Genomic DNA, 12,380 nt, shown 5'->3' on the forward strand with positions numbered 1-12,380 from the left:
GGAAGGTATCATAATTACTGCCATAAAGATAATAAAATGATGATCTACTGCAATGAAACACCTGCCTATCATCTTTTCATAATATTCCCGCTCAGTACTTATTCACCTGAGGCAATGATAATGAGGAAGCAGACAGAATAGGGAGGAGGATCAGGGTTCCAACTAAGTGTTCCTTCCAATAATTATTTACTTGAAGTAGATTTTTTAGAATATCTCTCATATCTGAGTTATTACTATTATATTGCTACTGGCCAAAAAACAATAGTGGTGAAGGTCAACTGTACATTTACATCCAAATTTCATTTTATTTTCACTTTTCCTACAGCCTTAATGAAGGACAGCCCTCCCATAGAGCCAGGCCTCCTAACAGCTGAGACGATTTCTTGGAAGTCTCTGAAGCCACACAGCCTTGTTCTGAAGATCCACACGTATGCCGCTAAGGCTGCAATGTTGCGCTTGCCTGTCGGGTATGGACTGACTTGGTTTCCCCACCTTGAATCTTAGAAAGCCCTTTAAACCTCTGATTCATAAAGAAGTGAACAATACAAACTAACTCCAGGATATTGATACCCCAAGCAATTTCAAAATGCACACATCTACCCTTCGGATTCTTGAGAGAAATAATTCCATGAATGAATAAATTGAGAGCAATCATACACAGGCCACTCTTTTGGAAAATTCATCATTGCCAATAATTTTGGGAACTCATTTGGTTAAGAAAACTGCTCAGACTCATTTAAACCAGAGATTTCTAATATTAATTAGTAAAGAAATCCATTTTTTTCTCATAAATCTTAGTGTGTTCCTTAATTCCATTTAAACATAGTTGAGAAAGAGCATCTCTCCCTACCAGTCTGGAGTTCCACCTGTGGTTATTTTTTGTTAGATGTTATTTTTAATTAAGGTAAAGGTGACTAAATGTATCACACATTCCATTGTAAAAAAAAATACATAAGGAGCATGGCTTCTTGATTTTGGTAAATAAAATTCAGAGTATTACTTCATACTTCATGTGAAATATTTTCACCTAATTTTCCCCCCATGATCAATTATGCTAATTCTATGTGATCAATATAAACCAATGGCTCTGGTGCAAAAGGCAAAGCCTACATAATGAAATAAAATGCTAAACTAATATATGGCAAGCATTTAGGATTTGCAGAAAATGATGAATTTTAAAACTTCACTATTTCTCACTTCTGCTCTAAAACTCTAGGAGAAAAGATTCTTCCAAGTTACTTTGAACACTCAATCATTGACACAAGCAAGGACAGAGAATTAGTAAGAGTTCTCTTGTGGCCACATTCCCACAAGCCCCGTCCATCAACATGAATACCCCTGTTCTCAGTAATATTGCAGCTGGTAGCTGATATGCTATTAACTTACATAAAATGATGCATTTTTTTTTAGAAAAAGACTGTAAAATTGACAAAACCCTATAGGCACATAATTTGTTGTTGTTGTTGTTAGGAAAAAATCAAAGCTAGTCTTTCATAATGTGAGTGGAATGTGTGGGATGTATCCCCAGCATGTTCAAGTTTGTCATTTGGCATAACTATTTTTGTCCTATGTAATTAGTCAAATATATATTCCATGATCGTCAAGAGTTTTTTTTTTTTTGAGTGAAGATTCAAAGTTCTTTATCCCATCTATGTAAAAAAAAAAAAATATATATATATATATATATATATATATATATATATATATATATGACTGGGGTTGTAACTCAGTGGNATATATATATATATATATATATAGTAAAACTCAACGCTTCAGAGACCTTTATCCTAGTTTTAGTTTTAAGTTGTTCTCGAATAACTAATAAAGGCAAACATGACAGCAGAGGAGGCAGCTGGTCCTCACAGAACCCATTCCCTTTAGGAGACACATGCTGCTCTTCACCATGTACTCCCCAGTGGGACACTCCATACATGTCTGCAGCATGGTGACCTTCGTCATTGGGGATGAAGATGTGGTGCTGCCCAACTTTGAGCCGGTAAATATCTTAGCAACTGCATTCTGTGTGTGTTTTATCTTCAAAGATTTTGAAGGAAATTCTATCTCCATTTTTCATTTACTTTTTGCCCTTTTAAACTATTTGGTATATTCTTTATGAAATGCCTAACTGCAATTTGTATAGTGGACAATCTAAATTCTGTATTGATATAAATAAAATAATTTAATTTTCCTCCAGTGACTGCCCTGACCTCTTCTCTGTTGAGTCCCTTTTCACATCTGTTGACTTCTCAGGGAGGTCTCATAATGTCATTGTTCCTTTTCGGAATAAACAATCAGTACAGTCCTGTTTGATATGGTTTAAATTTTTGAAACTCCTTTCATTCCTTCCTTGGCTTAAGAAATGGGTATGTCCCTGGGATTCAGAAGGCAAAGGGCTCATGGGAGTTTGTTTCTGTTGCCACTTTTTCTTGGTCTCTTCTTGATTTCTCTTGCTTCTCTGTTCTGACATGGCCAGCAGGGCCAGCACCTCTTCTGAAGTCTTCTCTTTGCTGTAGATCTTTTCTCTGCCTATGTGCATTTGGGGGAAGCCTAGAATATGGCCCTCCCCATAGCATAATTCCTGGTACTTTCTCACCTCTAACAACTCCTCCCTAACAACCAAAACAAAACAAAAGAGACCCAACTCCAAGTGAACAACCTTGTACTGATGGGGGCCTCTATGCCAGCCCACAATTCTGCTAGCAACAGTGAAGCTCAAGGGCAGCTTCCTTGCCTCACTCACCCTCTCTCCTCTCTCCACTGTGCCATCTCAGCGACACCATGTCTTTTTGAGGCACAGAAGGAACATTAGCAAGTCCATCTTATACGCATGTGCCCCTTATTTCCTTGACTATATTTATCCTGCTTATTTCAAATTCTTATCATTTTAGAATAATTTGGCTTCAGATGATCTGTTTTATCCAGTTTTTCATCTTCCTGCAGGTGATTTAACTCCCTAGGGACTTAATTGTTTTGGTGTGTGAGCTTGTTTCCTTGGAGGTACCATTTCTGTGTCTTGTAAAGATTATTGGGACTCAAGCCCAGTACTCATGTCTCTTTGATCCTACTGAAGAGACAAAGAAGGACAGACTGACCCCAGGGTCGGGGGACTCATGCTCCTCAGAGTCCTGAGTGGTCATTCTCTCTCTCTCTCTCTTTTTTTAATCTCGCAGATTTTACTTTTTAAAATTGATTTTATTTTTTAAATACATGACAGTGGAATGTATTACAATTCTTATTACATATATAGAGAATGATTTTTCACATCTCTGTTTGTATATAAAGTTACGTTCACACCAAGTCATGTCTTCATACATGTACTTTGGATAATAATGTCCATCATTCTCAATGCTGCTACTTACCCAGACATTGTCTTGGCCATAAGTTCCCCTTAAGGGGAATCACTGCTTCAATGAGCCTTTTTAAGACTGGGACTTGGAAGAGGTAATGGGGAGGCAAATTCACTAAGATAGCATCAGTTTCTCACCCCAGTGAGGCATCTGTGCTGTCCAGGAACACGTGCTGAGCCATTCCACAGTATTTCTGCAGGCAACCAAGATGCAATGGTGGCACTGTGATGCACCCTGGGAAGAGGTGAAGCTGACTTCATGGTTCTCCTCTGGCCTTGCTCTGTTCCTGCGCCTCCAAGTACCTGCCAGGCAACCACCACTACTCACCACACACCACACAAGACAGTCTTCCATCACCTCAGGAAGTTCTCAGATTTTTAAAAATATGAATTATTTTCTGAAACCTCTGTCTCCCTCTTGCTCTTCTTGTTTCATCAGAGTTGATAGCCAACAGCCCGAGCTAGCTCACCCTCTCGGTTTTTTGTTTGTTTTTATGATTTTCTCCCAACAATTTTCTGTGCCCCTCAGTCCTCAAACTCCACTTGGTTTTTGTCAAACTAATTCCTTGCCATCCTTCTGAACTAAGTCTGGATGTTAATACTGTGTGGAAATCTTCCCTGACCTCCAGTGTCAGCTAGGTATCCCTCCTGTGTATGTACCACTGAGACTACAGCGTCTAGTAAAAAGGCTTTGTTCAAGTAAGTTCTCCACAGAGAGCTGCTGGGTCAACCACATAGTTAAAATTTGTTTTCCCCCCAGAAATCAAATTTTTGTAAACTTAATTACACTTCAATAAACTCAAGGTTGGCTCCTATATATTCTTCATTTTTATAGGAGAGCTACCGATTCACAGAACAGTCTCTGCTTATTATGAAAGCTGTTGGAAATGTGATTGCTAATTTCAGAGACAAGGTTAGATTATCTGCAGCTCTGAAGGATCTGCAAGCGGCTCATTACCCTGTGCCTCTCCACGACAAAGAGCTCATGGTCCAGCACTTCAGGGTAAGCTTGTCCAAGATGGGATGTTCCTGAAGAGGGGCTTTCTATTTGAAATGCAATATATTATCTCAGGTGACCTCCAGAATCTGAACCCGAGAAAATATTCTGGATGGAGGTAATTTATTTGGGAAGAGATTTCAGAAAGAAGAAATGAGGGAGTGAAAAGAAGAGAATGAGAAAGAGGAAGAAATTGGTTAAAGAACGTGATTATTATGTGGGGAAAAGGGTACACTTGTACATTGCTGGTGGGACTGCAAATTGGTGCAGCCAATTTGGAAAGCAGTATGGAGATTTCTTGGAAAGCTGGGAATGGAACCACCATTTGACCCAGCTATTCCCCTTCTCGGTCTATTCCCTAAAGACCTAAAAAGAGCATGCTACAGGGACACTGCTACATCGATGTTCATAGCAGCACAATTCACAAGAGCAAGACTGTGGAACCAACCTAGATGCCCTTCAATAGACGAATGGATAAAAAAAAAATGTGGCATTTATACACAATGGAGTATTACTCTGCATTAAAAAATGACAAAATCATAGAATTTGCAGGGAAATGGATGGCATTAGAGCAGATTATGCTAAGTGAAGCTAGCCAATCCCTAAAAAACAAATGCCTAATGTCTTCTTTGATATAAGGAGAGTAACTAAGAACAGAGTAGGGACGAAGAGCAGGAGAAGAAGATTAACATTAAACAGGGATGAGAGGTGGGAGGGAAAGGGAGAGAGAAGGGGAAATTGCATGGAAATGGAAGGAGACCCTCAGGGTTATACAAAAGTACATACAAGAGGAAGTGAGGGGAAAGGGNAACAATAAAAAATTAAAAAAAAAAAGAACGTGATTATTGCTGCAGTGGACTACTGGGCCTCCATCATCCTTATAAACCATAGGTTGTCCCTCAGAAGGGTGGAGAGACTAAGACCCTTGCCCACCAACTGTTTCCCTATTGATATGTGGTTGCCCTTGGGGACTTTAACTTTCTTTCAAGTAGAACCTGTGTCTCTGCCAGGGCTAAGTAGCATTCTGGCTTCACAAACAGCCAGGAGGAATAAAGCGCAGGGGCTTCCTGGTGGCCTCTTGACAAGGGAGACTGAGAGCATACTTGAACCTGTACACCCTAGCTGCCCAGCAGTCAAGTGGACATATGTCTGCATTTTTTAATCTTGACATTATTGACTTGTTAGGCTAGGTAATTCTTGTGATGGGGCTGTCTTGTGCACTGCAAGATGTGAAATAGCATCACAAGTCTCTACCCTCTAGTTGCCAGTAGCATCCAATTGTGACAATAGAAAATGTCTCCAGACAGAAAATGATCATAAAAATGGGAAGTTATACTCCATGTATGTATGATATGTCAAAATACATTCTATTGTCACATATAACAAAATATAATCTATTGTCATGTAAACAAAAAAAATAGAGAACATGCAGTTAAATTTGAATTTAATGTAAACAAACAGTATGTACCATATTTAGTTCAGGCTTATAACAAAAAATATTTCTAAAAAATATTCATGTTATTCGTTATTCAAATACAAGTAGATATGGGGTGTTATTGAAGTAACAATTGAAAACAAAATCTTCTCTCCAACTTAGAAGACCTTTTTACAAAGACAGAAAAAACATTTTCTATTGAAGAAAACAGGATATGATAAACATCACAGGCAATCAGCTAAGAGATTGCAAAGACAAAAAAACTCATCTTTTTCTGTAGTCAAGTAGGCGCAGTCCCTCATACATACTGTAGAGGCAAACAACAGGGAGGTCTCAAGTAAAAAGACCCAATGGCCCCATTTGTCACACATAGTTCATCCTAAATTCCCTAAGCATCAGGGGTGTCCATTTGTGTTAGTTAATTGTCTTTTTGCAAAAGAAAAATGAGTTTTCCCCACATTTCAGACAAGGGGCAGTTTTGTAACTTAAGCATAGTACCCACCGAAGTCAGACTCCTACCCTCCCAAAGAAACTGGAAGGTGAGGGCGTTATCTTCCTTGATGACAACATTTCAAAGAGCTGGTTCCCAGGTCCTTAAGAAAGACATTTCTGGAATTCAAAGCTGAAAGAGGCTTATTTACCTTTTAAAAAGAAAGAAAGAGCTTAGAATCATGTTTTCTAAAATAAATACCCCAAGAAAATGAGTGGGGCTCTTATTTTAAATGTGCATTTGCCTCTACAGTGTAGTATATTTTACCCATCAACCTTACCTGGGAGCAAATCACCCCTAGGTGAGAATCATTTACCTAGGGCACAATTACAAGGAATAATTACAAGAAATGCTTGCCAAGATTCAAAAAGCACTACATATTGGTCTTAGCTCAATAGATGGACACTCTCATTCCAAGATGACTTCTTACTTAGCCTTTCATGTGCCATTCCAATTACCAGGAATTCAATTCTATCTATAGAAAATTTTAGAACCACTGGGTACAAGACAATTCTCAAAGGTTAAATATCCTCACTGTATAGCCTGTTTGTTGGTGCAAGAGTATGTTAGACTGGATTGCATGTTTATAAATCATATCTTCTACAACTTTCTGGACAGTGATACTCATTCCTGTGGTAGCTGTCAATTCTAGGAAAGATGAATCTATGACCACCTTGTTGGAAATACATGGAAACTCACTTGCCACCAAGTGACTGGCTGGACTCCTCAGAGGATGTCACAATATCAAGCACCATGTCAAGGATAGTCAGTTGCTGTTACTGACAGGTTAGATGACCACCTAGAGGAGAGAGAGACTGTGCAGTAGGGCCTTGGGTAGTCAGCATCTCTGCTCCCCATGACTTTGTGCCTGGGCCTATCATGGCTAGCCCTGATTTAATATATAAAGGGTCCTCATGCATGCATCCCTTACAAAAAGGGGGGTGTTCTGGTAACAAAACATCTTCATTATATATTTTAAAAGTGACATGCTGAAAAACCTTACTAAATATATCTGCAAGAACTTTTTCAATATAAAAAATACACCTGTATGATAAGAAAGTGATAAAAACTCTAAGCAACATATTTTCTTGTTTTTTTTTACCATATTAAACAATGATGTCTTTCTAGCATCTTTTAACAACGAAATATGGTGTTGAACTTGCTTAAGTACATGGATCATATTTTTATCTTACTCTGTATATTCTCAACCAGTTTAACACTGTATTGTGATTGGATATTTATCATAAACTTATGGCAGTAATTAAGTTTTATTAAATTATAGAAAAAAGAAAATGATAAATTTGATCTTTACTAGGTGAGTGAGGCTTGGAAGAGTCTTCTGTTACCTGGGTGTGGTAATGCATACCAGCAAGCCCAGTGACTTGGGAAACTGATACAGGAGGATTGTAGGTTCGAGGCCAACCTCAACAACTTAGTGAGACTCTGTCTCAAAATTAAAAAAAAAAAATCAAAAGGCTAGAGATGTATAGCTCAGAGGTCAGTGATAAAACACCTCAGAGTTCAATCCCAAATACCACCCCCGCCAAAAAAAGAGTCTTCTGTTAGATTGTATATATATTTAAAAATGTTTTTTTACATATCATTAAGATTCTATGGCCAGGTTATGGCATTTTCTTGGTTTCAAAAATGTATAAATGTATTTTATCTTTTTCAGGTTTTTTATATTTCTTTATGGCGTTTAATGAAAAAAGCTCAAATGGCAAAGCCTCTTTCAAACTTTAAATTTGCATTCCGTGCTATGGTCTTGGATGTGGAATTACTTGATTCTTCCTTAGAGGACGTTTCTTTAGGTATTAATTTTAAATACTTGACCAAAGAATCTCTAGCCCTATAGAGATAAGTACTTGGTAAAGAATGCGCTTCAGGTTTTTGTGGTGTAGGTTGAACAGATCTATGTGGATATGGTCACAGAGGTCAAGGAGTTCCTAGGATCTGTTGAGTATCCTTCCTAATCCCTGCCACACCTACTTCCAGAATTTCCCCATTTTATTTTCTCCTAACCTTAAAAAGATATGAAAGCCACTCTAGGAAGATCCCCCAAACAAATTGTCTTTACTTCCCCCTCTTCCCATATGCAATCTTCATTCCCACCATTTTTATGCTTCCTTTCAGTTCTCAGGAAAACCTCTGGCTCTTTGCACAGAGCAACCTCTAATAGTTCACTGAGGTATCCCTAGTTCACGTGTTTCCCTTCTCAAGAATGTTCCCATTCTGAAACAGACAACAGGCAACATTCAATATAATGATAAATCCAGCATGGTGGCCTTGGACATGTCAGAGGGTTTAGTAGGCAAAAGCATTGAAATTTGGGGAAGGGATTAAATATGGCTTTTCTGTCCAGAGCTTGTTTTTCTTTTCCAGCAGAATGGATAGACGCTAAATTTTTTTTGCCATCATCAAATGACAAACAGTATTCTCCTGAGGAAATGGCAGCGGCAATTAAAATTCAATCCATGTGGAGAGGGACTTACATTAGATTACTTATGAAAGCCAGAACACCAGGTATTTTTTGAACACGTATAAAATGAACTGGTGTGTATAAGAATAACTGTATTTATGTGTGCTAATTGAAAATATCTAAGAATCAGTCGTCCTACTTTATGGCTCTGCTAATTAATTGTCATTCTACAAATACTGAAATTACTTGAGGTCAATAAGCGTGTCAACACTCACTCTCCTGTTCCCCAAATTTAGCAGAATGCCTGACACAGAGCACACAATAAATACTTGCTGAAAGAATGCATGAATAATGAAGGAACAAGGGAGTGATCAGTTTTGTTTTCAAATCCATTGCAAATTCTTTCAAAGAAGGAACTAATCTTTCTCTCAATACCTAACCAGTGACTATCAGCGAGCTGTATCACTCATCAGTTAAGTCGTAGAGATTTCTACATTTCTAGAGTGGATTTCAAATGAATGAATGAATTAATTAATTAATTAATTAACTAATAATAAAGAAGCCTCCATATGAGTAACCACTTCGAGAATGCATGAAATGCATTTTTTTTCAAGTGTATTCTGAGATTTATTAAATCAAATATACTTAGGTGTTTAAATTTTATGTGAAAATGTGTATATTATAGCTTAAGAGAAAAGAGTAGAGATTATATTTAATTATTTTATTGTGGTATTTCTGTCAGCATGTTGATAGGAAAATATCTTCAATAAGATTTTTTGGTTATCTTGAAAAATATTTGTTATAAAAAAATCTCTATTTGAAACATTTAATGCCAATAGTCAAAACATTCATGTAAGGAGCCAAAACTATACAGAAACACCAAGGGAAAAACGTTCACTGCTTAGTTTTATGACAGAAAATATTACAATTGCCTGATTTTAATTTTTTCTATTAGAAAAATATATGTATTTATCAAACTAAATGTATGGTGAAATATGCTTTTAGTTGTCCATATATATTCTAAAATTAAATTCATACAATGATTTATTTTCCCCTTTAGAAACTGGAAAACTTGAGCCATTTAATAATGTTCTTAGTGGTATTTTCATTTCTTTCACTCACCACATAGTTATTGAGTAAATCTCATGAGTGAAGCACTGTTGTAGATTTTAGCATTATAGAAGTCAGTGAAACAGACAAAATTTCTGCTCTAATGAGACTTATGTTCCCATATGCATTAAGTATATATACAGTAGACAGGTAAATATCTTACGATATCAGTTTTAGATATCAATGGAAAGACTATGTGTTTTAGTCAGCTTTTTCTCTGCTGTGACTAAAAGACATGACCACAATTTTAGAGGAGAAAAAGTTTAGCTGGTGGCTCACACTTTCAGAGATCCCAGTCCAGAGATAACCAGGTCGATTCTTTGGGACTCAAAGTCAGGCATAACATCATGGATGAAGAGTATGCCAGAGGAACTCAGCTCACGTGATGATCAGGAGGGGAGATAGAGACTCCACTCACCAGATACAAAATATATACCAGAAGGGCATGTCTCCAGTGCCCGCCCACCTTCTCTAGCCATACACTACCCACCTTTGGTTCCCACTCAGTTAATCCTATCAGGAGAGAAATTCACTGATTGGGTTAAGGCTCTCATAACCCAAACATTTCTCCTCTAAACTTTCTTGCATCGTCTCACACATGAGCTTTTGGAGGACACCTTGCATCAAACCATAACACTACAAAAAAATTGAAGTAGGATAATTGGAAAAAGAATGTTGGTTTCTGTCAAGTTAACTGTAGGGTGCTGATTATGGGATGCATCTTCCTACAAGATCACCTACTTTTAAGCCATTTGTGGATAAATGCAGTAGATTAAGCATTAGTGGAATCCTATTAGCTCTTGTTCTTTAGAAAAATAGATTGAATTGCTTTTTCCGGGATGAAGATTTTCCATAAGAAATGTCTGGTGTGACAGAATCTCTCCTTACATAACCCTTTTGATGAGTATCTTCCACTACATCAAAAAAAAAAAAAAACAGTTTATGATATTCAAACTAAAGATGAAGGAAAATAGCATAACGTCGTGAGCAGAGATCTTACCTAAAAGTTTATAGTTCTATACTTTACACATGATCTTTTTGGTTAAGAAGCTTGTGAGTTTGGAGCTGTCTTGCTTGTGAATTTCAAAGTCTTCATCTGTGCAATGAAGACTGCGAACAAGATGATCTTTCAGGCATCTCACAGATTTAATATTGTTATTTTTATTATTATTTTTAGAGACAAAGGAAAATGCTATTGTTGCAGATACACTTCAAAAAGTTTGGGCTATGTTGGAAATGAATTTAGAACAGTATGCAGTTTCACTCCTAAGGTAAGGCACCATAGTGACATTGATGTACTTCAGGGTCCAGTTCAAATGCTACCATACCTGTTGAGTTTTCCCTGAATCATTACAGTTAGAAATACCACTGCTTTTGAACTTCTACTACATTTTATCCAAAATATTTCACTACAGTTTATCTAAAATATTGCTACTTTTTGTTTGTGTCTGAGTTGTACATGGCTAAAATTCTAAATAGAAAAGCAGAACAAAGCCTCCTGAAATCTTATTGAACCAAGAAGACAAAAGTTAAGAGTTTAGGATCAGGTAAGGGAGATGTCCCAACAAACAAAGTAATCAGATAAAATCCCTAGAGGACAACAGGGGCAAATTGGAAGTAGATTGAGCCTTAAGAAAAATTTATTGTAGCCACAAGTCTGTTCCAAGAGATAGGAAAATCTGAATAAAATAAAGAGAAAACTATTCATGTATATGTAATTTTAAGCCTCACCTGATCCAGATATTGGAGGTGGCAGAAAAAAAATCCTATTATAGTTGGCTATGATATGACTATTATGGAAATGCTCAGGCACATAAAGAAGAAAGAAAGAAAAACTAGATGTAAAGTTTAGTACTTTTATTAATAAAATATAGTAAAACAGAAAGTGTATACTGGAACATTTTAATATTTGAAAGCAAGAGTGGATATAACAGCAAATTAGGCAGAAGAGAAGAAGAGATCAGATGTACTACAAGACAGGTCAATGCAAAGTATTCAACTGAAGCAGGCAAGAATGTAAAAGTAAATAATGAGTCCAAGGGACTTGAGGAACACACTCATAGTGTCTAGAGTATATGTAATTAGTGACTGGAATGCAAGAAAACAATAGCTGAGAACTTCCAAAAGCTGATAAAAGACAACAAGCCATATTTTTAAGAGAATCTGCAGACCCCACGTAGGAAAGACATAAAGAAAACTGCACCTAGAGAAAGTTTTCCCGGAGATTGAGAATGAGACAAAGATATCTGTCCGGCCACTTACACTCAAGATAGTCCTGAAATTCCCAGAAGGGTGTAACAGCAGTAAAGTAAAGCGGAAGTCAAAAGGGCTTTAAAGGAAGAAACAAAACTTCCACTATTAACAGGTAATAGGATTATGTATGTAGAACACAACAAAAAATGCATAAAAACTGTTAGAATTAACAAGAGAATTGAAGAAAGTTGGATACAAGACTAACATAAATTAAAAATTGACTTTATTTGTGGGCAAGAGAGAAATAGAAAATTATATATAAATACATTTTGCAATTTTACAATTTGTTTCTGCAAATTGTACATTTTACATTTTGCTTCTGCATTGTGG

General features: G+C 36.9%; 1 protein-coding gene across 8 annotated transcripts in view; it reads left to right on the forward strand.

Moving 5' to 3' along the window:
* Positions 1-12,380, forward strand: part of Adgb (androglobin) — a 160,161-nt gene that overhangs the window by 84,947 nt on the left and 62,834 nt on the right. For 7 of the 8 annotated variants that reach the window (XM_048799529.1, XM_048799543.1, XM_048799545.1 and 4 more), the window contains 6 exons: positions 326-467; positions 1,882-1,996; positions 4,182-4,349; positions 7,944-8,079; positions 8,651-8,791; positions 10,975-11,068. In XM_048799529.1, coding sequence (XP_048655486.1) covers positions 326-467; positions 1,882-1,996; positions 4,182-4,349; positions 7,944-8,079; positions 8,651-8,791; positions 10,975-11,068 — 796 coding nt within the window. The remainder of the gene's footprint in view (positions 1-325; positions 468-1,881; positions 1,997-4,181; positions 4,350-7,943; positions 8,080-8,650; positions 8,792-10,974; positions 11,069-12,380) is intronic. The other variant, XM_048799539.1, reaches the window with a different exon arrangement.

The sequence above is a fragment of the Marmota marmota genome, unplaced genomic scaffold (assembly GCF_001458135.2).
Source record: "Marmota marmota marmota unplaced genomic scaffold, marMar, whole genome shotgun sequence".
Classification (NCBI taxonomy): domain Eukaryota; kingdom Metazoa; phylum Chordata; class Mammalia; order Rodentia; family Sciuridae; genus Marmota; species Marmota marmota.